Source organism: Neopsephotus bourkii, unplaced genomic scaffold (assembly GCF_033783945.1).
Source record: "Neopsephotus bourkii isolate Nb327-2 ecotype Australia unplaced genomic scaffold, CSIRO-AGI_Nbou_v1 NB_867, whole genome shotgun sequence".
NCBI lineage: Eukaryota > Metazoa > Chordata > Aves > Psittaciformes > Psittacidae > Neopsephotus > Neopsephotus bourkii.
Genome location: NW_026901363.1, coordinates 200,635 through 223,307, shown reverse-complemented (window position 1 = coordinate 223,307; position 22,673 = coordinate 200,635). Strand labels below are relative to the sequence as shown.

Below are 22,673 nucleotides of genomic sequence, written 5' to 3'. Positions count from 1 at the left end.
TAAATTCTTCAAGTGCCTGAAACCAGTAGCACATCACTTAATTGGGAATGATTCTTCTTTCCATGTAAGCCACTTAAAAAAGATGTAATTACACCCCAGGAGATGAAACACTCACTGTTCTTTAAAAGCTGACTGTAGCTCCTATTACCTGCAAGCACAGAAGAAAAACCTGCCAGCATCCTCCTTTGTGACAGCCCAACTGTAGCTTTACCATGTTAATAACCATTTTTAGCCTGCTGTTGTCAGGAGTTTGCAGGGCACTTACAATAACAGCCCTTAATGGGCACCTTGCCATCCATTCATCCCAATGATGAGCTGGATCTGACACTGGACCCAGTTCAGAGGACTGAATGAATGCCCTAGGAAAGGAAGCAGAGCTGCTTTGATCCTGTGAATGCAGCGTTCCTGGAGAGTGCCACAGGCTGCCTTTAAACTCCTCATCTGTCCACACAGCCCAGGCTGGGCATCAGTTCATGCTACAGCACTCCTGTTCCCCATGCTCCCTGCTCACAGGACGGGATCTCCCTTTGATGTCCAGGGCACCAGGATCCCTTTATTATGCTGGTCACTGCGAGAACTGCACGATGAGATGCTCCGTGCTGCATCAACCAGCCCACCCCTTCAGCTGACCTATGTTAACCAAGTTAAACTCTTGTGGCCTCAACACAAACTGTCCTAAACCTGCTCTTTCCTTCAACCCAAAGCCCTCGTGGCATTACTTATGTGACCAACAGCAAATCAGTCCTGCCTCACCTACTGTGACCCAGGACCTGCAGCCAGCAAAGCCCACCCGTGCCACCACACTGCTTTCCAAGGAGCTCTCACATGCTCCTCCTGGCCCTGGGTTAAAGCACAAAACTCACTTCAGCAGCAAGGAACTTGAGTGCTAATGGAGGACTTGGCCAGTGACCTGAATGCTGGACCTCAGCACCAGCAGGACTGAGCTCAGTCATGCGGAAGATCCCAGTTTAATTAAGGCCTATTCTGACCTTCACAGTCCTCAAATTAAAATGTATTTAAAGCTTGCAAAAGGTTTGACCCTTCTTCGTTTGAACCTCCTAAACCCTGCTGAGAATCCGGTCATCTGGACCTAAGCCAGGGTCCAAATCCCTCTCTGAGCCTATGTGGTGAGAGGTGGGACCCTGGTTTAGCATTCAGCACATGCAACCCAGCTCCTGCCTGCAGGAGGCAGAGCCAGGCTGCAGGGCTGCTGATGCTGACTGCCCTGGGTTAGGCGTGGGCATGTACTTACATTGCTCTTGCATTAGCCAGAGCACACAATGCAGACTTTGTGCCTGGGTTATGCTTTTGCCTAGCTGTTACCTGATCTGCTGTGAAGGACAGCAGCCTGGCTAGACTGCGCCTGACTCAGCTAAGCCCTGCCAGGGCACACTTAACCCTTGCTGTTAATTTCACCAAGTTTGAACCAGTAAAGGAAGTTTACCCTGGATCTGTGCCCAGTGGCTGTGACAGTTTGGAGCAAACAGACTCAAAACTAGATTTATTTCTGAGCTCTGACCTGAGTGACATCCCGTGCCTGGGAAGGATGGGTGCTTCCGTCCCACTGCCTGCACTTGAGGAAACCAGTGGCAACAGGAACTGCACTTCAGGCTTCACAATGGGAGCCCACAACCTCCAATATAGGATCTCATCCCACCTCCCACACACTGAATGTGTTTGAAGTGGGAGGCTGTCAGTCAGTCTCTGAAGCGCAGACCACAGCCTGAGGCATGGTCCTGGGCTTGGCCAGAGTCTCAGTGGCAAATAACATTTATTACCTTCATATTGGCACAGTATTAGGAGCAACTGGATGGCTGTGGGCTTTCAAATGGAGATAAATTCATACATAAGTACCTCTGAACAGTTAAAGCCCAGCTGGATGGTCATCTGTACAGGCAGGGTGGTGAGTCCTCATATTATAGGCAATGTTTAACTTCTCTGAAGGACCAGCTTTACTCTTACCTTTCCCCTTTACCATGCAGTGACTATTTAATACTGTTCCAATGGTGATTTTTAAGAAGCACCCGGAGATGCCCCACCACTGGCAGTGTTCAGGGCCAGGATGAATGGGGCTTGGAGCAACCTGATCTAGTGGAAGGTGTCCCTGCCTGTGGCAGGGGGTTGGAACTGGGAGAGTTTTAAGGTCCTGAGCTTTAAGATCCTTTCCAACCCAAGCCATTTTATGATTCGATGACCTCTCAAGTCAAACCAGCAATGCAATAGTTGAAGCAGTCCAGACAACCTTAAATCAGTCCTTCTAGGCTCATGCAATACACCAGCTCATCCCTATCTTCTTCAGTGCATGCAGAGATGCTCCAAGGAGCAGCTAAGCTGCAAAAGGAGGGAAAGTAGAGATGAAACCCTGTAACTGCCCCGGGGAAGCCTGCACAGAACTCATTCACCTAAGCAGCACAGACACATTTCAGCCATGTCAGGGACAGCAGCTGTAAAGCTGCAAATGCACAATAATCATCTCTTGTCATTCACTTGCAACCACATACCCCACAAGAAAACAAGGATTCAGTCTGACCAGATGGAGTTGGCAAAGATGTGAGCTACCGGAGTAAGGAACACGTGGCATACACTGACTGAGAGCAGCACCCAAACCTGCCTGTCCCAGGAGATCAACCTGGGGCTCTGCTGTACAAACTGCTGCAGCATGACCCCCCAAAACCCAAACCTCGCTGCTGTTACTGTCCAAAAGTACATTTTTTCCTATCCTGGTTATACAGATTCATTACTCTAATTACAAGGCATTAATTCCTAATTGCTCAACTAATTTCTGTATTTGAAAAGGAAGAAGGATGTGGAGGGTGTTTACCGCACCCACATGCCCTTGACCTTAAGCCTTGATGTCTACAGATGAAAGCAAGACAAAAGGAAAAGTTCCTTCTGCTTTCAAAGGCAGAGCTGTGTGTTTGTGTCCCACAAACAGAGCAGGGCAGAAAACCTCATGGAAGCTTCATTGCAGAGAAGGTACCAAGTTTTGCCAGAAAAAACATTTGTGGAAATGGGACTTCCAATTAAAACCTGATAAATTTGGGGAATAAACTTGGATGGGTAGTTCAAATAAACCAGTCTAACATCCTGATCAGTCTGATGGGGGAACACCTCTGCTCCCTAGCTTGAGGTGGAGCAACCTGTGCGGCTGAATCCAGCTCATCCTCCTGCAAGGGGTTTGTCCTGGAGGAGCCCAGGGCTGAGCAGAGGGGTGTGGAGGGAAGAACAGAGGCAGCTTCACCAAGCTGGGATGAAGCAAAGGCTGAGGGAGGTGCTCATCTCCTCCTCACCAGCTGTACCACTCCTTTCCAGGGTGCCGATTTCATCCTGATTCAGAGAGAGCAAAACAAGGCAGAGCAAGAGAGAGCAAAATATCTCTACCTGCACCTACCTCTGTCCCACATGAGTGCTGGGAAGTGGGGATGGAGAGGCAGAAAGAGGCACACACAGCTCACCCCACACCTCCCAAGAGGTTGTCAAGGGTCACAGGCTCACATTAACTGGTCTTGTCCGGGCTCTGTTAGCTCCTGCCCCCATACAGACTGTCCTCAGTCAGCTCATACCATGCCCCTGCTCTAGCAGGTAAATTAAGAGGGGGGACAGGTTTTGGAAACACGTGTGGCAATGGGCAAAGGAGGGAATTTCGATCAGACAGGGGTAAGCAACAAAGAGCCATACTCAAACCTCCCCTCTTCAGCCTCATGGGTGTACTTGTGCTAACACCATCCCTGCAGTACTCATGTACCATTTTAGAGCCACTCTTTGAATCAACACACTAAAGATCTTCACTTCCCCTTGCAGGAGGAGGATTGAAGGTACTGGTTCAAGCCTCCCTCACCCCTCAGATCCCTGCAGGTCAGGAAAAGACAGCCCTCCTCTTCCTCCTCCCCACACAGAGAGAGCACAGGGAGAGACACAGCACTCAGAAACACCAGAAGCAGCACCTCTGCTGGACTCAGAGGTCTAACCCCCCTGCCCAGCCCTACCTGCAGAGGCTCCTTCAGCTGTGGTGTCCCCCCAAAGATGGATGTGCAGCAGCTTCCAAACAACCTCCGGGCACTTCAGCCCCCCCAGGCTGGCAGCGGGTACCTCGGATGGCAGCAGAGGCAGCTGTGGGTGAGGCTGAGTGTTACCTGCCAGAGCTGAGAGGGCTGGCTCTGAAAGCCAAGCCTTGTTTTGAGGAGGAGACTTGGGTGTGTTTTGCCCTTCAGGGAAATCAAACAGGTTTCTCTTTACAGGTCTCCCCTCCCTGTGAGCTCGCCTCTACATTCCTCACATTCTCCAGCAAATGCCACGTTCCCCAGCCCTGTGCTGGGATGGGGCAGCACAGAGCAGTCCCCCAGCTCTCACCCCACTGAATTTCATCCCAGGCCAAGCACTCCCAGCCCTGAAAGGAGGCAGCAGCAACCCTATACCTACCAGGTACCAGCAAGCCCTCGAGTCTCAGAGCTGCTTGCAGCGGTGGTACCCAGGTAGCAAGAGGGACTGGTGTAATTAGCACCCAGCAGTGATTGTCTAGTTGTAACTAATTAAATGAGGTGCACAGGTGTGAATATCACTATTCACTGTAATTGGCAGGTACTCTGCTCCTCCTCAGCTCAGTTCCCCTTCTAATTGCTGTGGTCACACAAGATCCCTGAGGCCCAGCTTTAGTGAGTCTCTGAATGGACAAAACAGGACCCCTGGACACACATTTTGCCAGTTCCTAAAGACTGGTGGTTGGGGACATGAGTTTAGAGCACTTGTGAGAAGCCAAGGCTTCAGCCCAGCACTGCAGCACATGAGAAGGTGATGAAGCCCCAGCTAAGCATCTCTCAGGTCCTCTTCCCACCTCAACACACACTTTCTCCTGCCCCATGCACCAACCAGAATTAATACCATGCCTGTAGTAGATGAGCTGCTGGAGAGGAAGGCTCCAGTTCTCTCCCTGCAGCAATGTGATGGATCTGCTGTACAACAGTGGGCAAACCCCAGCAGGCTGGGCCGGGATGTGCTCTAACAGGGATAATAGCCCATCCCTGGCTCCCAGCAGCACAGGGAAGATAAGGTCTGAAAAGCCCTGATGTCGACGTTGTTACTCCGATCCCAGATCTTTCCCTCTGATGTACTTGGGCTGAAACACCACAAGCTCAGCTGAGCTTCCTTCCCCAGAGGCTGCTGGTGATCCCAACTCAGATAAGGGAAGGAGAGCAGATGTAATATCCACAGATCCACACCCTGAGCTGGGAGTGGGCACAGCAAGGTGTCCAACCCAGGAAAACACGAGGTGTTTGAAGTGGGCTGTTTAAAACATGGCTGAGACCCTACCTCTGTGAAGCATCCTCTGCTTCAGGGCTCCAGCTGACAGTGCAGCTTTATTTTCAGTAACCCCTGAGTCATCCCATCGTTTGCTGAAGGTTTGTTCAGGTTCTTTCCTGAAGTAAGAGTGACTAACAGCCTGGCCAGCCTCTTGGGTGCAGGAGGTGCTCTGCCAAGCGAACAGAAGGGACACCCCAGGCTCTAAGGACTACGCTTGTTTTCCAGTCTGAGCACACTGTTCCACAATGAATATTCAAACAAACAAAAAAGCTCCTATCATGAGCACCTTGATGTTAAAACACCGAAAGAAAGGGATGAGGAGATGCTAAAACAATACACTCAGAAGCTGAGTGTTGTCTTACTACATGCAGACTAGTCTGTTGAAGTGGCACCCACAGAGGCTAAAACATCAGCTCCCTGTCAGCACTCAGAGGAAAGGAGAACACCAGGAACTGCTGTTCTAGTTAACTAAGAGGAGATAGGTGCAGCATGAAGCAACGTTTCGTTACTAGCTTGAAGATACAGGCGCAAAGCACATGTACAAAACTTCCTAAGACAGGTCATGGTCAGGGGTGTGGTGACAAGGGAGAGTAGAAGAGAACCTATTTCCAAGCTGGCAGCTCCATCACAACAACTTGGGTGAGCGAGCTGTTAGTGAAAGACATGCAGCACAGCACGTAGCCTGGTGAGATACAGAGACAAGACTCTTCTCCTCCATGTGAACCACCATTCAAACCTTGTCAGATCAACTCTCTATAATGTTTCCTCACTCTCCAGCCTCCTGATGCCACCCAAAGCCCTGCTGATCTAGCACTGACCTGGCATGGCCTTCCTCTGCTTCAGGAATCAGTTCCTTTGCTGCTCCAGTCTGAAACCTGTATCAGTCCCACTGTCCTTATCCTGCAGCAATGCTCCTGAGAGAAGGGGCAAAAGGAGACATTATAGTTCACTTCATGTACTCACAGCTTTCTGGTGCAAACACTACCTGGGTAATTTCAGCTGCCGGCTAACACAGCAAGGCTGTTGCACAGCAGCACTTGTGTGAAGGACATCATTCGACTACTCACTGCTGTACATCACACCAGCCACATTCAGCTTCCTGGGAGTAAAGCAAGAGGAGAGTTAAAGCTTACCTGGGAAAGACAAAGGACAACTATGACACTGCTGCAACTGCCACACATGGGCAGTTTACACTGGAATAAAAGGGATTTTATTCTGCTATATCCACTCCCCTCTCAGCTTATTTCCCGTTTCAACAAGGTACATTTAAGAAGCCATGATCCAGTTGTTAATGCAGCCCTGGGGAAGGGCAGCAGCACACCTTCTTCCCCTTATGTTCATGGTCCTTCAGTGCAGAGGTACCTGTGTCTCCTGGCAGCGCACTGCTCTGCTGTGGCAATGCCTGCACTTCAGCTGCTGCCTTGCATGGAATGTACCAGCTTATCCTTGTGGCTAAATCCAAGACCTACCCAGCAGTTGTCTCTCTCCCATCTGTTTCGAAGCAGTGTCACCCTTCATTTCAGGGGAGCTGCTTTCATTTGCAGCAATATAATTGCCAGGAGAATCAAGCTCACACATCTCAGAGACTCAAGGTCGGCACAGGAAGATCACCAAGGGCAACAACACGTCCCTCAGACACTGCACCCTTGTCACCATTTAGCAGATGGCTGCCAAACACTGCTTCTACAGAAAGAGTAAAGCTGGGAAGCTCTTCCAGCCATGGGTGCTGCCAAAGAGGAGCAGAAGTGGATGATCCAAGGACAGAATGATCGTCACAGACCTCTCAGGGAGTGGGTGTCCCAGGAGAGAGCACTTCAAAAAGCCTGGAAAGAAGAAGCCTCAAGAGCAGTTGTCTTCCAGGACTGGCAGAACATGGAAAGGGACCTTCTATCTTCTGGACAACACCAGAGAGTCAGGGACAGTAGATAACAAAGGATACATGGTATATATGTATATGCGTGTCAGCATACAAGCAAACCACAGCTTTGCCTTGTTTCCCAGTGAGGAGAGTACAACAGGAACACACTTTTCCCTTTTTCTTTTTTCTCCCTCGGTAGAAAAGGTTTTTCATAAGCTTTGCTCAGCTGATAACCACCACAGCCAACCATGCAGACAGCTTACCTTAAACTGGAGCTGCCGTGTCACCACAGTTCGCAGTCCTCCCATTCTGCAAACAGAGCTCAGCAAGAACACATGCGGTGCACAGCAGCTTGAGCAGTTCAAGACAATCAGTCCCAAACAAGCCTTTGTGGGTTTATCCCAATTAAGCTCTTAGATAAACCACTCTTTCCAAACTATAGCTGGATGTCACTCACACCAGCAGGCACAGAAACCCTGATGGGTGGTTTGCTTCCTCCTAATTACAGAAGCATGTTCAGGTTTTAATGACATGGCTTTTCAAACCCACAGCAGTGGCCAGAGGCAGGAGGGTTTTGGCAGCAGGCATGGGTGACACCTGGGAGAGCCCACACCACAGAGCCACCAAAACACAGCACCACCAAGTACCTCCAGAGCAAAGGTAAAGGTAACGTCCAGTCAGTCTGTAGGGGAAGTCAGCTCATTTTAGGCACTTAACTGAGACAATCAGACCAGGAGCATCATCTCTCTCAGCTTCCAGAAGAGGCTTGGGATAAAGACTCCAGATCTATGTTCAGCCTGGAGAAGAGAAGGCTCCTTAAGGGGAGACCTTAGAGCAGCTCCAGTGCCTAAAGGGCTACAAGAAAACTGGAGAGGGGCTTTGGACAAGGGCCTGTAGGGACAGGACAAAGGAAATGGCTTTAACCTGTCAGAGGGGAGACTGAGCTGAGCTCTTAGGCAGAAGCTCTTCCCTGTGAGGGTGCTGAGGCGCTGGCACAGGGTGCCCAGAGAAGCTGTGGCTGCCCCATCCCTGGCAGTGCTCAAGGCCAGGTTGGACACAGGGGCTTGGAGCAAGCTGCTCTAGTGGAAGGTGTCTCTGCCCATGGCAGGGGTGGAGCTGGGTGAGCTTTAAGGTCCCTTCAACCCAAACAAGTCTGGGACTCTACGAATTCATTCAGTAGGCAGTGTGCATGTAGGTGTGTCTGTAGTGGGAGTGAAACTGGGCCTTTCTGCTACAGTCTGATACTGCTCTGAAGTTAGCAAAACTGTAAATCTTACCATGGGATGAAGCAGCAGCCTTTCCCTGATAGCAGCTACAGGTTAAACAGTGACAAATTCACCAGGCTTCAGGAGAAAGCCACCAAACTCAGCCTCCCTGGCAAGACCAGCCTCATCTGGAGATAGCACAGCCAACCTGCACACCTCTGGAGCAAACCCTTGACTTCCTCAGTCCAGAAGCAGAATCCAAGAGGGGCATTTGCTTCCTCTGTACCAGGTTAAAAGCAAGAGGGCCTGGCTTGAACCACCCAAGCAGACCTGGTCTCCTGCCCCAGCCATGAGCCTGGAGTACTCAACTTCACCAGGAAATGGATTCTCCCCCAGCCTCCTTCAGAAGAAAAGCACAAGCACCTCATAAAGCTGTTTCACCATCAGCACTGTTTGATGCTTGTTTCACTGCTGTTGGTCTCTTACATTCTTAGTGCAGTGCAACGCAGATCATTTGGGATCAGTGAGACATGAGACTTGCATCACACAAGGAAGCTGCAGCCACAGAAACCACTTGTTGGTAGGAGAGAAGGTGGAACAGCAAACGGCTTAAAGGGCTCTGTTTAGGTACATAAAGAAGAAACAGAAGCTGACTTCACCACAAGAACTGCCCAGGAGAGATCATGGCAAGTATGAGGCGTACTTGCATCAAGAAATAAACAGAAAAATTGAGGACTGACCTGCAAATCAGACACTTTCCTACAAGAGTGTTTCTGTTTGAGGCTGGGGTTTGAACACTGCATTCAGCAGAGGAGCTCTAAACTCCTTGGAGTCCAGAGGCTGTCCCAGAGGGAATCCCTCAGCCCAGCAGAAGCAGGTCAGGCTGGCTGTGTGCTGCAATCATGCCTGTACTATAGTCTCTTCTTGCTGTCTTGCTCTGAGCTCTCTTCTGCCACAGACACACTGCTATTGCTTCCAGAGCAGCCCATTTAAAACCAGCCTGTGTAACCCTGCAGTTACATTCCTCTTCAGGGGTGCAGTGCACATACCTTTACAAACACTGATGTCTGTGAGGTAGGAACCTGCTCAACCCCCAGGCGAGGCAGCCAATGCCAGGGGAAGGTGGCTGTACTGAGTAGCACATCAGTTCTTGTCATTCCTACCACAGAGGCACAGAGTCTCCCTGACCAGCTCGGATTCAGTTATCACTACCCCTACATTTATCTTCTAGTCATGAGAAGTTGATCACCATCCTCCAGAGCACTGAGCTCCATTGAAATGTTTCCTGTTTATTCAATAATGTGTTCTCATGTGTAACTCTGTGCCCCATCCTTGTGCTGAAGGTGGAAGGAAGGTGACTAACCTACCAATGCTGTGGGCCTTTGCCAAGGTGACAGAAAAATAAAGCTCCAGTAGAGACTGAGCAGAGCTGTGATGAGTAGAAGGGTGTAAAACCACTACACCCATTTGTTACAAGGGAATCAAACTGGTTTTTCGTGAGGTGTCATTACAAAGTACTGCCAAAACACCAGACCTCACCTTCCTAATAGCAGGTAGCAGAACAGAATCGTAGATCCTGGGCTATTTAGTGCTAGAATACACTAATCTCACCCATGGTCATGAAGACACACCTGCATAGGAGGTCAGGAGCTCTCAGCACTGTGACAAAACCAGCTTGTCAGCAGAGGCAGGGCAGAAGAGCAGCCACGGCTCAGTGCCAGGCTGATGGCATCGCAAAGGCAGGAAAGCAACATGTGCAATCAGGTAGCAGAAACACCACAAACATGCCCTGCTGCAAGCAGGGAGATGCTTATTTATTTCTCATCACCAGCTCAGCAAGCTTCCTCCAGGCTCTCAGGCAAACAACTGGCTTTCCTTCTCCCATAATAAGCACTGAGTTGCACCATCACATCTGTGGAGCTGGCACTTGCCAAAGGCTTGCACAAGCCTTAGTGAAACTCAGTAAACGGAGCAGGGCCCAGCCCACTTGTGCAGTGTTTGGCTCTGCAGTGCTGAAGGGTGTGGAAGCTCCTACTGGTGCATGGGGATCACCACATCAGCACACCTGATTAACCTACATGAGGATCTACTGAGCCAAAGGGGCCCTTTCCACAGCTTCAGAGGGCTGTCTGAGCAGCTGCCATGCAGCACATGCAGTCAGATGGAAGTCACTGAAGATGCTGAGTTTCCACAGTGTAACATCACACACGGACTGGTTTGTGTTGGAAAGGACCTTAAAGCTCATCCAGTTCCAACCCCCTGCCATGGGTAGGGACACCTTCCACTAGAGCATGCTGCTCCAAGCCCCATCCAACCCGGCTTTTATCCTCCACCTGAAGCCACCTACCTCAGATTTGACTTAAGTCAGTCTCTCTGTAAGGGGGGATGTAGGCTTCTTGGTTACCTGAACTCCACCTAAAAAAGCACTTTCATTCCTCTCTTCCCTTTCTCTAGGGCAAGCAATAGAAGATATCTTCTTTATCTCTCCCACTGCTTGTCAAACCAAAACCAGTCTCAGGTCAGCAAAACTAGGCAGCAAGAAGCTGCCTGGAAAGCAGAGAGATAAGAAGTTTGTCAAGAGCACTATAGGAAAGTGTTTGAAGTCTTTAGGAGCTCCTGCTGAGCATTACTAGAACAACAGACTGCATCTGCCCCTAGGTATTTGGAAGGAGATGTCGGTAATGGCAGTTTCGCTCTGCAGCTCCTGCTCACTTACCTGCTCACACACACACACGATAGAGGTTGTGAAGAGGTGTCAGGATGAATAAATCACAGGCAGGAAAGTACAGAACAATCTCTTTGGCTTGCCCAGAAAACACAAGATGGGACTTATGGAGGTGCTTATTAGGATGAGAACATGAGTTGAAAGAAGGAGGTTGGATCAGGGATAGAGGAAGCTATGGATAAAGCAAGGCTCCTTCTATGTTGTGGCCAGGGAATACGGGCAGAGCACAGCCAGGCTCCACCACAGCAACAAGGCCTGTTTACTCCTGGTTTGGAAAACAGAAGCCAGCGAGCCTGCCAGAAGAAATTCTGGGAACTGACCTAATTACATAGGGAGTACCAAGTCAGACTTCAGCATGATGCAATGCCCCTTCCCATGCCCAGCTCTGGGAACTGCTCGCCCCCATGCAAGCAAAACCTCTGGTTTACCCTTCTTGGATGAACCAGACATGTGAGGGAAACCATGGTGCTGCTGTTCCATATCAGCAGACCTGCCCTTCTAGTGCCTCTTGTTTCTGTGGCGCCTTCTGGTTGGTACCTTCACCTCTTACCTTGACAGCCCTCCAAAGATGAGGGAAGATGAGTAACTTGCCACTGCAACTGTGTCCAAGGACCCATACAGGCATTTTTGGGCCTGGCTGAAGCTGTATGGCAGATCTAACTGGGAAATGCCATCTAGAGGCCAGAATGTGCTTTTACCTGTTTTTGTAGGATCGACTTCAAGCAGTGGTAGCATTTGCTCTTCTGGCTTCAGCATAACCTTATTCTCTCATCATCTCTGTGTGAGGGCAGCATTGTACCTGCTTCACAGACGAGGAGCTGAAGCTCCCTGCCGTGCACCATGAGCCCCAACAGTTCTTTTCCTATGTCACTATCTATATATAGATGGGGCACTGGTACACACTTAGAGAACCAGTGATGAAAGAAAGGGTCCTTCACTGACACTGAATTTGTGCTGGCACATGGACGGATCACAGAGGTTAGCACAGCTTAGGTCTTTGAAAGCAGCAGCTATGTCCCACTGAAATGGGATGTGGGATGACACAAGCAGATTCCAGAAATGTAGCAACCACAGGGCTTGTTCTCTGCACTCCAGAATTCAAACTTTAACAATCTAACTCTAGAGGCTCGGATGGAGGGGAAGGAACAAAGAAAAGGCCAAGTGAGTGACCAGTGCAAGGCAGAACTGTGTGAACTGGCTGGTATTCACTTTTAAGAGCCAGCAAGGCAAAGGTTAGTAAGACTGGTTACCTGGTAAAGCAGCAGGTAAGTGTCTAGAAGGAAAACAGCCCAACATAAAACTCCCCAGAGAGCAGCCAGAAGTCAAAATAAAGCTCATTTTTTGAGGACACCAGAAGCATATTGAGCTTCCAGATGAGGTTAAGGCCCATTGAGTGAGGCACTTCCCATACTTCTGAAATCTGAAACATCCAAACTCCTGGGGAGGCAGAACTGGCACAGAGACAAGTTCCAACTCTAACCTAGACTCTTCATTTAAAAACAAAACTGAAGCTCTTAGAAAGATTATAGGGTGAAGTACACTCAATATACATGTCAAACTAAACAGCTCAGTGAACACAGTATTATGAGAACCATCTTCTTGTGGAAATGAGCTTCTTTTGATATACTAAGTGGTCAAAGCAACAAACCCCACCATTACCAGCAATAGCATGTCAGACAAGAGGAGAGCTTTGTGCAGGAGGATCTTTCACCCAATGCAGCTCTTGTGCGAAGCGAGTGATGGTGCAATAGTGCAAGCTGACTGATGACAGCCCCAGCAAAGATTTCTGCCCCCTTCCAAAGGGAATGACTGAAAACCTATCTGTGATGAGATGCTCAGAATGGGATCTGCCCTTTCAAAGACAGAACACAAAATTAGGAGTTGATGTCTTCTTGATTTATTTGGGTTCTTTTTGAATAGAAACAGGCTCCTGCAGAAAGAAAGGCAAATGCTTCCTCACAAAGACAGGCCCCACATGCCTGTTCCCAGGTTTCCTCATGATCTCTTAGTAAGAAGTCAAATCACCCATCAGTCATAGAGGGAATAACAAAATTAGCTTCAATGATTTAAGAGGTGGTGGCAGGACTCCTTTTTGGTGGCCTCTCTTTCGTTGCTCTTATATAGGAAAAAGCCAAACCACAGAGGAACCAGTGGTGGGAAGTATTTCATTGAGAAGAGGTGGCTGTGATCACCAGAGCAACAAAACAGAGGACGAGGGTGGAGAGAGGAATGCTGATGTGCTGGGTTGGAATTGAAGAGGGCACAGCAGAGTGTTTATTCATAGTCCAGAGAGTTCAGCTTCTTGTTTCAAAACAAGAAGTCACATCAAAGAGAACTGTTAGAACAGCTCCTACAGGAGCTTTCATTTCAACCCAGATAAGAGCCATCTTGATAACAGGGAGAGGGAGGACTTCTCTGGACCCTGTTCCAGAGAATTAGTGAAATTTGGCTCATTGTTCGTGTTAAGATGTCAAAGCAATTCCGAAAATCAAGTAGAAAAGAATCACTGTAGGGCTCCTCAGGCCTTGGCCCGGCGTAGATGAGGGTAGCTCTGCACAGTCCTCTCTATTGCCTCATCCAGGCTCACCACTGGTGTGTAGCCCATGGCTCTTTTAGCCCGGTCACAGCTGTAGTAGTGGAAGGTTCCAGCTAATGCCACCCGCATAGGGGTGAACGTGGCCTTGATGGTGACCAGTGGACTCAGCAGCCACAGCAACAGAGACAGGACCAGGGCCAGGTAATACGCCAGCCAGTAGGGAATGTGGTACTTGGGAGCATCGTAGTTCAAGCCAGTCAAGATACGGGACATGAAAGCCCAAAAAGGAATTGGTTCATCATTTGTGATATGAAATGCCTGGAAGAGAGGAAGACAAAAAGCCAAGTGATAAAATCATTGTGGTTTTCACAAACTGGTCTCTGTGACGGCCCATCTCGTGTTCATACTGAGGAGAAGTGATATCCCTGACTTCACTGAGACCATGAGAAACTGCTTTGTGCTCAGCACCTCTGTACGGAAAGTGATGAACCCCTCCTTGGCTAAGGAAGGCAGCTACTGCTGACACTCCAGAGGTCAGCATCACTTGAAAAAGGTCAAACTGAATGACACATCACAATGCAAACACATTAAAGTACATAAACCAGAGCATGGAAGTGCCATGGAGATCTAGAAAAGTTTCTCCTGCTTTGAACTCTATTGTAAAAGCTAAATAACTATGTTATCATGCACACATCTTGGCTGCCCACAATTCTGCCTGGATTTCCTTTCACAAGGAGTTTTATAGCATAAAATTAAAGTATAGTCCTATATCTTAGCCCATGTGGTTGAATGCAATAGTCACCACATGGACAACCATGCATTATAGCCATAGACAGAAATACCCTGACCCATTTGTGTGCTGGTTCCACTCATCTCCACAACAGAGGTTCAGGACAAACAGTGGCATGAATTACTGAGCAGACACACAAAGCCAGTGCCTGGCTTGCAAATGAAGGTTGTCTGAGGTACACCCGCTCCCCTCCCCAGGTCCTTCCTTACCTTCCCACACAGGGGAGAGCCTTTCTGAAGATTTTCTGCAGCCAGGATGTGTCCATGGACCACATTTTCCACATAGGTGAAGTCTACCAAGTTTTTTCCATCCCTGCACAGACAAAAGGAAGAAGATTAGCTGCAAGGCAAGTTAGGCTGAAAGTCTGCCAAAGGAAGGACTTCCCCACAACGTATATCTGTTCCAAGTTTCTTCTCCCACTTTCTTATGCTGCAACTTCAGGCTATACCATGTCAGAGAGATGAAATCACTGCATATGGTTTTAGAGATAGAAAAGGCTGTTAACTGGCTCAGCTCTTGTCTCCAACTTTATGTTCCTCTAACAGTACCAGTTCTAAGCCTCACAAGTTAACCAGGTTTTTACATGCTGCAGATCCTACAGGGTCAGAGTGATTCAAAGAAGCAGAACAAATAGAAACAGAGAGCAGAGAACAGAAACCAGCACAGACAAAGTCACTTAAGGACAAGCTTTCAATTAGGAATTTCTTGGCTCAGGAAGCTCTTGCTCACTCCCTCAGTGAGCCAGCTTCAGCTCTGGCTGAAAGAGATTCAAACCACTGTGTTTCTACCCAGGTACAGAAAGTGAATCTGCACATCACTTTCAAGAGCCTGGCTAAATCAAACCAGCAGTCTGTCACAAAACCATTACCCATTTGGCCATAAACCAGTATTGCTGCAATCCAGCATTTTGCGAAAGAGTGATTTTAATTCCCTGCATTCATGGATGAATAACTATTTTATTTCCTTTCTTGGAAGGGATGTACAGGCTGCAGCTGTAGGAATACTCAGATGAGGAATGCAGGTTTGAGCTGGAAGAGGATGCAGACTTGCACAAAGTGGAAACCTTGAGTTTGTGTAGGTTTGCTCCTCTCAGAGCAATCTAAGAGATCAATTCAGGATTGAGCTGTGAGGACAAAAGAGAACCAAACGCCCCCTAGAATCCAACACCAAAACTCACACAACCCTATTCCCTTCCTTCTACCCCAAGCACATATTCATGGCTGCACATATACACACAAACTAGCTCCTTTCATGTATTACAAGTCTATTATAGATTAAAGAGCATATTTCTTCTCAAGAGCATAATATAATCAATAAAAATATCCTCAGTAATAGCTTGAACTATTTCTTGCTCTAAACTTTCAGCTAGAAGCTCTGCCAGGCTTAATAACAAGGCAAATACCTTTGATCTTACAAGCAGAGATATTCAAACACTGCCATAGAGGCTTTTTAATTGCTAACAGAAGGGTGTATTAATTAAATCAACAGCAACTAATCTGAGTCCTCTCATATTTAAAAGGACAGCTCTTTAGACAATACAAAACAGCTCAAGCTACGTCAGCTATCCCGACTGATAGCCTTTTTGCACTATGAACCCTTACCTGAGCACAGGAGTACCTGATACAAATGGATTGTTTAAAAGAGAATCCTGAATCACAATTGATAAATCAACTCCCCCCCTCCCCCCCCGACTCCTTTCTATGGCACAACAGCAGCTTTAACTGAATAACAGATTTAATATTATTCCTTTCCACAAAGGCTTTGTAGGTTGAGCATCAGTTTTAACAAAAGCTATTAAAGGACTGAGCCTTCCTCACCCAATGATGAACTTCATCTTGCCACTCTTAGCTGCTTCAATGAGGATGGGAACCAGCTGAGGGTCTCTAGGACCAAATATTCCATGGGGACGAATAGCAGTAGTGAGGAAGTTGTTGCCTGGGTCATTTGCACTGAGCACTTCCTGTAGGAAAAAAGAGAAAACCAGATCAGGAGAGAAAGGCTGAAAAGAAAAATACAGCTTCATAATACATTCCCAGATCATCACTAAGGGGTGGGTGTACCCCCATCTCCTTGAAAAGGCATCAGTGGAAGAAACAGTCTGTCCATCTCTTTATAAGCAATCCTATCTTTGCTCCCATTTCTTCTCCCATTCCTCTTGAATGAGAAAAACAGACAAAAATCTGTCCTCATTACTGAACGCTTCATGAATTGACAGACAAAGGAAGGGGACTCCTCGCCTCTCTCATTAACACCACAGAAATCAGGGGAGCTTTGAAAGTTCTTTCTCTCCACTGGGGAAAACAAGGACACTGAGCAATTCCATCTCTCTCTCATCCATCAATGGATGACTTCCATCATAGGCCTCCTCAACCCGATTCAGGAGGGGTGTGATCGCACCTTCCTGCAGCACCAAGTGCTAAGCACATTTAGCCAGGCATCTTTGAAGATGATCTAATTCTACTGGGAGTTTGCAAATGCTGTGTTCTACTTATTTTTAACAGCTGCTGCATTTTCCATTAAAAATCCAAGAACAACCCAAATAAACACTAATGCTTTCAGTGTTTCACCCCAAAGATGTCATTACTACTTTTAGAAGGGCAGTTTTAAGCATTATGAAGAACAGTGCTGTTTGTATTATGACAAATACCTTCTCCTGGAGGATCTTTGTCTCTGTGTAATAGTCGATGGGTTTTTTTGCATATGGGAGATCTTCTGACCCATTTTTTATGTCTGTGCCCTCGAAAACGACACTGGCACTGCTGGTTAACACCAGCCTCTGCAAGAGATGCAAAAGAAAACAGCTGTTTAAAGCCAAGACAAAAGTGTCCTTATTTACAAAGGTTGAGTAAAGACAGTAAGAATGTTTAATCAACTGAGATAGCACTGAGTGCAGAAGAACATGGACTTGCAGGAGATGATCTGAAACTGCAGAAAAGAAAACTCCCACTCTTTAAATCAAATTATTTAGTGCTACTTAAAGGACATTGAAGCATTTCAACTAGCACCCAAGACATCTCCAGGAAATCAGAGCACTCACTTGGCACATTTAAGCCCTTAACACAAGTGTTTTTAAGGTATATTCACTCATCTTGATGGTAACAATATCACAGAGATTAAACTAGAAAAGAATTCTTAACTTGGATGTTTTTGTACACTAGTGGATCCAAGCCAGAATGTCAGTGATGTCTTGGAGTAATCAGAAACATGTGGGTTTAAACAAGATTTACATTGTAATAGAAAGAAGACCAGATCCAACAAAGTTCCACCAGGATGAACTCCTTGCTCTGACAGAATCCAGACTAAGCCTGAAGGAAAACACCCCATGGCCCATTTCCTACAACAGCTCATTATGTGAGGGGGGAAACCACCCCAGCAAATAACAGACTCTGGGCTGGGAGGCCTGGGTGATAGACACCAGTTAATTGTAGACATTAGCACTGCTGCATTTGCACTGGTTTCCTCTGGCTCTTTCTTTCATTGGCAAATGACTTTCTAAACCAAATTAGATTGGGCTTACGGCACAAGTGTGTTTCTTCTCATTATATGTTAACAAATTCATGTAGGTAATAGATACCATGAACACTTCCAGCACTGGAAAAGTTCTCTTCAGAACCATCCCCTTATTACAGCATGAGAGATCACCCTTGTGGGTGATCTCCTGTGGGTGATTCCCAGACGTCTGATAGGACAAATTTTAATGAATGCTTTTCCTGCAGTCAGGAATATTGCCATGAGTGGGTTTTCTGTGGCAAACATGGCCTGAGCTTACACCAGACACTAAGCAGGAGACCAACTGAGTTTCTTCTACTGATTTCCACACAACAAGTAGGTATTTGCTATCTCAGAGACCTCTATCCCTCTCTCAGACTAGACTGAAATTGGTCCATGCTGCAACTGTTACAAAGTCACATCAGCAGCTTATAGTCTCTATGCTTTTCTTCCCTACCTGCACTCCAGCTTCTTTGCAGGCTTCAATGACTGCTTTGGTTCCCATAAAGTTCACCTTATAAAACAGTTCCCTGTTGTCACTTGAAGGTGCTGGAGACGCACAGTGAAAAGCCACTGACACACCTTGTAGAGCTGGGAGCAAAGCCTGGAGGAAACATCACATGAGACAGCAGTGAGGCAACAGCAGCACCATTCAGGGGAAACAAAAAGAGGAAGAAAATAAAACACAAATCTTTTTCTTATGGAAAAAACCCCCACTAAATTTCAAGTCATGTTCCCTCCATAAAGATGAGCACCTGGAACAGGATCAGCATCCAGGATCTCCACTATCCCTTCTCCTTTTTGCTAGGCAAAACCACACTACATATTTCCTTCCCAGGAAAGAATCTGGGAATTTTCTAAGACCTAGAGGCTACCTTGACTTAACAGCCTGCAGTAGTTTCAGTGCAGGTATGAGACTCCAAATTACCTGGAGACAGGAGGTAGAAAACCCAGCAAGCAGCAGGTTTAGCAGCACTAGTACCCCATGGCACTGTCTGCATTGGTGATGACTGGCATAGAGCTCTGAGCCATGGCTCTTTACCCTTCTGGGGAGATGCCTGTTCACATCATATACAAATGTTTTGCCAAGGCTCAATACATGGCTGAGCTAAGGCAGGAGGTTTCAGCTGACTGTTAGAAGTGATGCACTATGCTGTTCTCACACAGCTGGGGTTAGCCATAAGAGCACCCACACACCATTACCAACACGGACTGTAATTACACTGTATGTCTGAGCTAAAAGCAATGCAAATCATGATACAGAAACAAGTTCTGCTCTTTTCAGCTTCAAGAAGACCTCAAGTAAATTCCTTTAAATGTTCTAGATGAAGGTTTGAAAACTGCTTTGGCTACTGGCTTCCCAGGGCATGGCTGGGGGCTATACCCACACACCCTTTACAACCTGTGCAATGCCTTCAGGTGTTCTGGTGCCTCAGGCAAGGCTCAGTAAGCTGCTCAAGGGAACATTTATTTAAACACACATCCCTTCTCTCTGCCATGCCATGTACTGTCTGTCATTAGTCTGTACCTCTTTGTCACAGAGGTCTCCTAGGAAGAACTGCACTCTGTCATTGTCAAACCTCTTCTGAATATCAAACACGTTGACTGCATAACCCTTCTCCAGGAGCTGCTCCACCATGTGCTGGCCTAAGAACCCAGACCCGCCAATCACGGTGCATTTCTTACCAGCCTGTGGAGACAGGGAGAAAAGCACCTTAACATGGAGACATACACCAAAATGCACAAGTAAACTGCTCTGAGAAATTAATATGCTGGAATTTTGCACTAATCAGTGTGTAGTTTAATTGCAGGAGTCTATATTTAGATATCAAAAGACTCTTCAATCAGTCTGTGCTTAAAAGTTCAGATACACCAATGGTCCCCATAGCCCACGTGCTGGTTTGTTTCGGCAGTGGTCGAAACCAAGTAGCCAACCAAGTGGCCCCCATAGGAGTGAAGAAAAAGAGGAATGGCTCCCACAAACTCTGCCCTGTGGCAAAGCAAACAATCGGCTTCAGCCACATGGCACAGATACTTCAGAACACCAAAATTATCATCATTAGCAAGGGCAAAACCATTTTCAGACCATGCGAAACTTTAAGTTTCTCCAAGCCGAGAAAGCAAACAGGTCAAGGCAAGGATTGTCCTTTTCAGTCAGCCACTGGCTCTTCCCTCCTTTCAAGTTTGTTCAAATCCATGCCTAGAGTCACTAACAGATTCCAGTCTGGTCACTCATGTAACTGAACTGAAACTAAGACTTCACCACCAACACAGAACATGCAAGCAATGAGTCTGAGGAAGCTTTTATACAAAGAATGCTACGTCCTGGTTGGAAATAGGTTTGCTCCTTATTGTTGCTACACAAAGCCCCACCTCTGCAGTTACACTATCAGGCTGAAGGGATTTTTAACCCAGTGAGACCACACAAAAACAACAGTTACTCAGAAGTTTCCAAGTGCTACATCCTTAAACAAAGGTTCTACTGCAAAGCATCAATTACACACACCAGAAATTAGAGAAGTGCAGAACTGCTGCTCAGTCACATTAAAGCACAACCAGTTATTTAGAATGGTGCATGCGAAGTACAATATGACTCAAATCATTAAAATAAAGCTCTAACGGGTTGGCCAAATCGGTGTGGGCTTGATAGTTGTAAGAGAACAGATAGAGAAAGCATATGTGAGCTTAAGGACCATCTGCAGCTCACTCTCCCACTACACCAGTTTTGCACATGCTTTGCTCTTCAGCTCCCTGATTCTCTAAAGTCAGTTGCACTCCTCTACAGTGTCCTCTCCCCAAGCGTACCTTCTTCAGAGGCAGTCACTCCATTCCATCAGTATTTCTGCTTGCCTCCCCCTGTGTTCTTTCTTTTAAGGCTCCTTCCAACCCACACCAGTCCAATTCTATGATTCCAGCTCGTTCTTCATCAACTGAGAGCACCCCAGCTGTGCATCACACTTGGATGTGCTGAACAGTGCTCGACAGTGGCAGAACATCGCCCTCTAGCCCTAATTATAAGAATAATTTTCTGCCAGTACAGATGAGACCATCCAGGTGCTTCTGAATGATAGTTTTCCACTCCCTCAGACACACTAGCAGTATTCTAACCGGTGATGAACAGCAGGGTATTTAAATAACCTTTACTGCACTTTTAAGATACACAATCTAGTGCACACACCTCTTGGAAAAGGACCAAATAAACCAACTCGATGACCAGAGTCAGTGTAACTGCAGCTAAGGGGGTTGCACCTGGATTCATGAGCAGGTAGAAAGCCAGGCTACCCAGGATTATGCTGGGTTTAGGATATGAATGACTACCTAACTAGTGTTGTGCTGTGAAGATATGACAGCTTGCTCACACTCCACCAAGATACTACATTGGGTTTTCTGTTTCTTTGTTTCCTAGCTATCAGAGATTCGCCGGTCCTCAGTAAGCTTCATATGGATTCATAAGAAAATAGTTCACTAGGCAGAAATGTCTCTATAAACAAGAGCCACAGGTAATGCAACAGAATAGTTGAGTAAATTGTACTCCTAAGAGCAATGTCCAAACACCTTTCTGAGCTAGGCAGAATGTTACTCTTTCCATGTTCTAACTTCCTGTACTCAATGCAGCAATTATAGAGAGGTTACAATAGCGTGGTAGATCTCAGGGGCCTCAGCTGGGCCTTTATAACAAGGAATATGTTATAAAGCACGTAGAAATGCCCATGGAGTAACTTAACTTCCAGCCCTATAGATCTGGCACTGAAAAAGCCGCTGGTGTACTCAGGGGGCTGAACATTCCTGGAGCTCTTTGGAACTAATAACAGCAAATGATTCCTTAGAAAAATCCCATTTTCCTCGCCAGTATCTCTACTAACGCAGGAACAGTCTCACGTCTTTCAACACTCAGAAGTATCTATGAAAATGTTTCTGCAAGACAAATCCTCATAAAGCATCATTTAAATCCTCAACTCACTGATCTGAGGCGTGTGGCCATTTCTCAGGTGATTCACTCTCAACCCGATTCCTTTAAGAAAGAAGAGGATTATTTCATTTCAATACTTTTTAACATGTTTATAGTTACAGAAATCAAGGTTTGAAGCCATTTCACTAAAGCAGAAGCGTGAGAAGCGGTAATTCTCTGCCCTACCAAGCAAAATAACCAGTACAAGAGTAACAGTGACATGAAGCAGCTTTCTCAAAGGCATACTTTTAATATCATAAAATAACTTTATAACAAAGGCAACATCTTATTTTAAATGCTTGTGTTAGCTTCACAGACTTCCTTCAAGTCTTCATAATTTACACCCCAGACAACATGAACACAACTTCAGGTTTTGGCAACGCTCTCTTCAAATATCAATTTGTTCAAGAACAACAAAATAAACTGGAGTTCAAGCATTTCAGCAGCACCAATCCCGCCTGTTCCACAGCAGCAGGCACAGCACAGCCAGCTTCTCCCACCCCGGCTTCCTTCACCCCCTTCCTCACCCCTCAGCCCCTACCCCCAGCACCTCAGACCCCAGCTGCCCACTCCACACACCCACAAGATACCCTTTTACCCTCATCTCCTCACACAAACCCCACCTTCTCTGCCCCCAGCCTGCCCTTCCACACACCCCTCACCCTTCCCTAAGGCCCAGCCCTCCCCACAGCCCTGCAGCCTCCCTCAGCTCCCCTCCCCACACACCCGACGCCATGTTCATTCACCTTTAGCCCCCTCAGTCCCCACAACCTATCCCTATCCCTATCCCTATCCCTATCCCTATCCCTATCCCTATCCCTAT

The 22,673-nt window shown here is 47.1% G+C and overlaps 3 protein-coding genes across 4 annotated transcripts in view; 1 reads left to right on the top strand and 2 right to left on the bottom strand.

Annotated features, from left to right (window-relative positions):
• The window catches only part of ZNF185 (zinc finger protein 185 with LIM domain), a 35,208-nt gene extending 29,020 nt beyond the window's left edge, over positions 1-6,188 (bottom strand). Inside the window, exon 1 of the mRNA XM_061356672.1 lies at positions 6,117-6,188. The gene's annotated coding sequence lies outside the window, so the exon portion shown is untranslated. The remainder of the gene's footprint in view (positions 1-6,116) is intronic.
• LOC133214031 (potassium voltage-gated channel subfamily C member 1-like) overlaps positions 1-22,673 on the top strand; it is a 310,932-nt gene that overhangs the window by 223,869 nt on the left and 64,390 nt on the right. The gene's annotated exons all lie outside the window — the stretch shown is intronic.
• Positions 12,968-22,673, bottom strand: part of NSDHL (NAD(P) dependent steroid dehydrogenase-like) — a 90,473-nt gene continuing 80,767 nt past the window's right edge. The window contains exons 2-8 of one of the 2 annotated variants that reach the window (XM_061356694.1): positions 21,863-21,907; positions 19,430-19,591; positions 18,359-18,505; positions 17,060-17,188; positions 16,230-16,372; positions 14,622-14,724; positions 12,968-13,940 (exon numbers count right to left, since the gene is read on the bottom strand). In XM_061356694.1, the coding sequence (XP_061212678.1) occupies positions 13,605-13,940; positions 14,622-14,724; positions 16,230-16,372; positions 17,060-17,188; positions 18,359-18,505; positions 19,430-19,591; positions 21,863-21,883 (1,041 nt within the window). In that variant the 5' untranslated portion in view covers positions 21,884-21,907 and the 3' untranslated portion in view covers positions 12,968-13,604. Of the gene's footprint in view, positions 13,941-14,621; positions 14,725-16,229; positions 16,373-17,059; positions 17,189-18,358; positions 18,506-19,429; positions 19,592-21,862; positions 22,026-22,673 lie in introns of those variants that run through there. The other variant, XM_061356695.1, reaches the window with a different exon arrangement.